At 42.1% G+C, this 5,147-nt stretch overlaps 1 protein-coding gene across 1 annotated transcript in view; it reads left to right on the top strand.

Annotated features, from left to right (window-relative positions):
- Positions 1–522: 522 nt before the first annotated feature.
- The window catches only part of HSPA4 (heat shock protein family A (Hsp70) member 4), a 52,487-nt gene continuing 47,862 nt past the window's right edge, over positions 523–5,147 (top strand). Inside the window, exon 1 of the mRNA XM_044664654.1 lies at positions 523–862. Coding sequence (XP_044520589.1) covers positions 756–862 — 107 coding nt within the window. The 5' untranslated portion in view covers positions 523–755. The remainder of the gene's footprint in view (positions 863–5,147) is intronic.

Genomic DNA, 5,147 nt, shown 5'->3' with positions numbered 1-5,147 from the left:
AGGAACTTAAGAGACTCGATCCAGGTCACTCAAGTGGTATGTGGCGTCAGATCCGGTTCTCTTTCTATTCAGCAGAACCGTTGATGGGTGCATAGAGGGCGATGACGACAGAATATTCAGCTTCAAGAGTACGCCCACATGACAATTTTGCCTTGGCCTGGACCTTTTCATTCATTGTTCGAGTTAATTGCCATGGGTGTGGGGGTGTGTGTGGAGACACCCCGGGCAGGCGCATTGGAGCAAAATGAAGCCCCTCCTCCCCATCCCTTCTTCCGTCCCTTACCTCGCCCTAGGCCAAAGTGTGACGTAGACCGTGCAAGGGTGGGGGGTTGGGGTGGAAAAATTCGGGAAACGTCGCGAGAAGTGTCCTTCTTTTTCGAGTCTCCGTGGCTCCGCCCTCCTCCAGACGCGACGAGATCCTTCGAGAGCTTTTCCTTCCCCCTCCCAAACCCTCCCCCGCCCCCGCCCCCGCAGTCCTTGCGGCCGCCTGTGTCCCTGGAGCCGAACCGGCTCAGAGCTCGTGCGCCTGTCTTGCTCGCGCGCAGTCTCGCGCCCTCGCGCTCTCCTTTCTCTCTTCCTCTCTCCGTAGTCCGTCGGTCGGACCGCCTGTCCATTCTCAGGCCCGGCGGCGGCGAGTGGTGCGCGCTCCTGGGCAGCCACGCGGGGCCTCGTGCGTGCGTCTCGCGCCCTACCCAGTCTCTCCCCCGTCCCCGGTGCAGCGCGGAGCCGCCGGGCTCCCGTCCCAGGCTGGGGCCATGTCGGTGGTGGGCATAGACCTGGGCTTCCAAAGCTGCTACGTCGCCGTGGCCCGGGCTGGCGGCATCGAGACGATTGCCAACGAATACAGCGACCGCTGTACCCCGTGAGTGAGGGCGAGGGCGGCGGGAGCGGGAGATCGAGCGGGGCAGGGCCCGGCCCGACGGCTCCTGGGTTTGGTGCAAGACTAAGTGGCTGACATGCCGCGGGGGCCTGCCTGACAACTCGCTGAAGATCATCCATTTTACAGATAAGGAAACGGAGGCCCCGACCGGCGAAGGCATTTGCTCAAGTCTGGGGTTCTTCACTACCCTCCCCCATCCCCCCACGAGGAAGGAGGCCGAGGGCTTGGGGCTGGCCTAGAAGAAGATGGTCGGACCGGGAAGTAGTGGGGAGGGAGAGTAAAGCAGAGAGCCAGAGGATAGATTAGTTAAATTGAATTTAAGTGCCTACTATGTGCCAAAGCAAGGGAGTCCTAGGTCCTGAATATAGTATACGATCTGGTGCAAAATAGGGTCCCAGTATAGAGCGTGGGGGAAGGGAGAGAAATGAGCTTTTGGGTGATATGGGTGTCTGGGGGATCCGGAGTGTATCCTACTATAAGGGCCCATAAAAACCATTGGATTTGGGAGGGGAGGACTGGAGTCCTAATTGCCTGGGATGGGGAGGAGAGTTATTTGGGACAGAGCTATTGGTAAGGAGACCTTGGAGATGTCCAGATCGAGCTTGGAGAGGTCATAAGACCACATATTTAGAGCTGGAAGGAGCTTTAGTGTTCAAGCTGATCTCATTTTATAGATGAACTGTGTCCTAGAGAGTTTTTAAGTGATATGTCCCAGGTCATACAGGTTGGAGCTGGCAAAGCTTTGCTTTGAACTTAGGCCCTCTTGACTCCAAATCCTGATTTCAGGGTTTAGACTTTAGAGCTCTAGTAGTATGTTTGATAATCAGAGAAGGAATTAATATTTATCTTTAGTGATGGTTGATCTCTTCCAGCTCCCCATTTCTAGCTTGTATGCAGGGTTAGTCTACCATTCCATTTTTCAACTTTCTCACAGAAATAGAATGTGATCAAGGATATCGCTTAAAAAAATATACATATATATATATATATATATATATATATATATATACACACATACACACATATAGGGGGCAGCTGGGTAGCTCCCTGGATTGAGAGTCATGCCTAGAGATGGGAGGTCCTTGGTTCAAATCTGGCCTCAGACACTTCCCAACTGTGTGACCCTGGGCAAGTCACTTGACCCCCATTGCCCACCCTTACCACTCTTCCACCAAGGAGCCAATACACAGAAGTTAAGGGTTTAAAAAAAAAAAAATATATATATATATATATATTTTTTTTTTTATCTTAATTTTTTTTTATATCTTCCTTACTCCTGCCCTCCCTTCATCTTTCTTTCTCCTTTGAAAAAAAGAATCCTGTAACAAATATTCTTAGGCAAGCAAAACAAATTCCTGCAATGGCTACCTACATCCAGAAAAAATGGCTTAATCTGCACCCTGAATCTCTCACTTCTCTGTTTGGAGATGTTTCATCCTGTTTCATCCCAGGTTCCTTGGAATGTTTCTTCAAATGTTAAGAAATGAGTTGCTTACCTTTTATTAGCTTCTTTAAAAGATTCCAGATTTTAAAGGAAGTTATGGAACTTGTTTAAGTCTAATCTTAATAAATTTTTACAAGACACTAATCATTTTTTTAGAGAACACTATTTCTTAAGATTACAAGATGGTAAAACTTAAGAAATGAATTCAGCTATGAGATTTATTTTAGACTTCTTATTTAACCATTAATGAAAATGAGATCCCTGAGAGAGTGAGACTTACCAAGGAATATACAGTGAGAAAGAAGTATGGCTGGATTTCCAGTTTGCAACCATCCTCTCACCCTTCCTCAATTCAATAAGCCATATTTATTATAGAATCATAGACCCTAGTGCTGGAAGGGACCTTTGAAACCATCTGACATCTTTGTGTTTCAGACCTTTTTATAGTCTGGTAAAGTCCAGGGACTTTTTAGAATAAGGTTTTTTAATGTATAAAATACTTAAGATTACAAAGAAAACCAATGAAATTGAAATACAGTTATCAAAATATTTTAAAAAAAAAATCACCAAAAAAATCCAACCCTGAAATCTACCCAAGGATTCTTGGGGTCCATGGACTCAAGGTTAAGAACCCTTTATCTAATCCATCCTCAAGTTTCAAATGAGTAAACTGAGTTTCTGAGAGATTATATCTTGCCCAGGGTCACAAAAGTAGCACAGCAGAGGCAGGAATGAACCTTTCCTCCTCTTAAGATTTTGAGTTCTCTGAAATACCTTTAGCTCTGCAAAATAGATATTACCTGCTGTACAGAATAGATGCATTGCAGGGTAACTAGCAACTGCTACTTAATTTTCCAGTGATTTCCAATAATAAAAATTGAAGAGATGCTCCCATGTCGAAGGAGGGGAAATTGCTGCACTAACTAGATGTAATTTCTAGTATTCTGTAGTGGTTGAAGCTATCTTAAATGTATTTTATCTCTCCAGAAATATTATAAGTTCCTTAAGGATTGGGACAGTTTTACTTAACATATGATATATTCTAGCTTGAAAGATTAGGAGGTTTCTCCCCCCATTTTAAACACCTCCTAGTTGAATTTGCAAGTTTATGAAATATAAAATGAGTAGATCATCAATAATCTACATCTCTTTTATTACTTAACAAGCAGTCAGTAAAAGTTTATTAACCACCTGCTATTTATTAATGTGCAGGTACTGTGCTAAGAACTGGGGATGTAGAAAGAGGCAAAAGACAGTCCCTACTCTCAAGAAGCTTACAATCTATTGGGAGAGACAAGATAGAATTTTATACAAAGCAAGCACTATATGCAAGAAAAGTGGGAAATAAAAGAAGGAAGGCACTAGAATTGAAGGGCTGGGGAAGGCTTCCTATAGAAGGTGGGATTTTATTTGGAACTTAAAGGAAGCCAGAGAGGTCAGTAGTTGGAGACAAGGAGAGTGAATGTTCCAGGCCTGGAGATTTGGAGTGTCTTGTTGGAGGAACAGCCACGAGGCCAGTATCACTGTGTCACAAAGTAAGTGTAAGGTGGAAGAAGACTGAAAAGGTAAGCAAGGGCTAATTTATGAAGGAGCTTCGACATAGCATTTTGTATTTGCTCTTGGAGACAAGAAAGAGCCACTGGAGTTTGTTGAGTGGGGTTGGGAGTTGGCATGATTAGACCTATTCTTTAGGAAAACCACTTTAGTAACTGAATGGAAGATGAATTGGAGTCAGGACAGAGTTGAGGAACCAGACCCAGATGCAGTCTTTTGTAATAATCCAGTGTGAAGTGATGAGATTTGGCACTAGAGTTGTAACAGTGTCAGAGGTAGGACATATTTAATAAGCAATGCTACAAAGGTGAAATCGACAGGCCTTGGCAACAGCTTTATATAGGAAGTGATAGATAGTGAGGATGGAAGCAATAGTCAAATATGGACAGATTTGAAAAATGGAAAAGAAAATTTTAATTGTTTCCCCAGGGTTTTTTGAGGATGGCCTTGACTTGAATATTTAATGAATCTGAAGTGGTTAACTTTTAGTATAGTTCAGAATATTTTCTTGCTATTAGGAAAAATTTGTTTAAAAAAAGTTAAGTTTTACAAGTGGCTGCAGTCACTACTTGGCATATTCCTAAATTAGGGCAAAAAAAAAAAAAGAAATAGATTACAGGTCATTAAAGCTTGTTGTTTTGCATTTGAATTTTTAATTCTGTATAAACTCACATAGCTGGGGTTTCAGATGAACTTTGTTTCTTTGTCACTTTGACTGGAAAAAACTTGGAGTGAGCAGTTAATGTAGTTATTAAAGCACAGATTGAAGTTCTCCATATTTCAGAAAAACATGTTCAAAACTTACAGCAAAATTAGAGAAACTCAAGTAGAATTAAGAGTTTACATATATTTAAAAGAACTTTCCATTTTAGAATTATGAAATGTTATAATTTAGTAGTACAAATTTAGAAAAATATTAGGACATGTTTTTGTGTAATTAATAAAAATTAATTTCCCAAATAAGCCTTTAGAATTATACCTGTAATGGGTCACTCAGCTATACAATTGAGCATACCTTGGTTTTTTTGCTTTTGCCAGAACCTCATCTAAAAGGAAAGGGTGCAGTTTCTCAGGGAAGTAAAGAAAAAAGTTTAAAGGCAAGTAATAACAACTGATTTACATAGAATTTTGTAGCTTACAAATTATCTTACATTATCTCATTTAGTCCTCACAACAATCCTGGAGTTAGGTATTATAAGTAAGTATGAGATCCATTTTTATAGATGAATAGCTGGGACAGAAGTGACTTGCTTGCCTATGGTCATAGAG

This window comes from Gracilinanus agilis, chromosome 2 (genome assembly GCF_016433145.1).
Source record: "Gracilinanus agilis isolate LMUSP501 chromosome 2, AgileGrace, whole genome shotgun sequence".
Taxonomy (NCBI): Eukaryota; Metazoa; Chordata; class Mammalia; order Didelphimorphia; family Didelphidae; genus Gracilinanus; species Gracilinanus agilis.
Note: the sequence above shows the minus strand (reverse complement) of the source record. Positions and strands in the feature narration are given on the sequence as shown.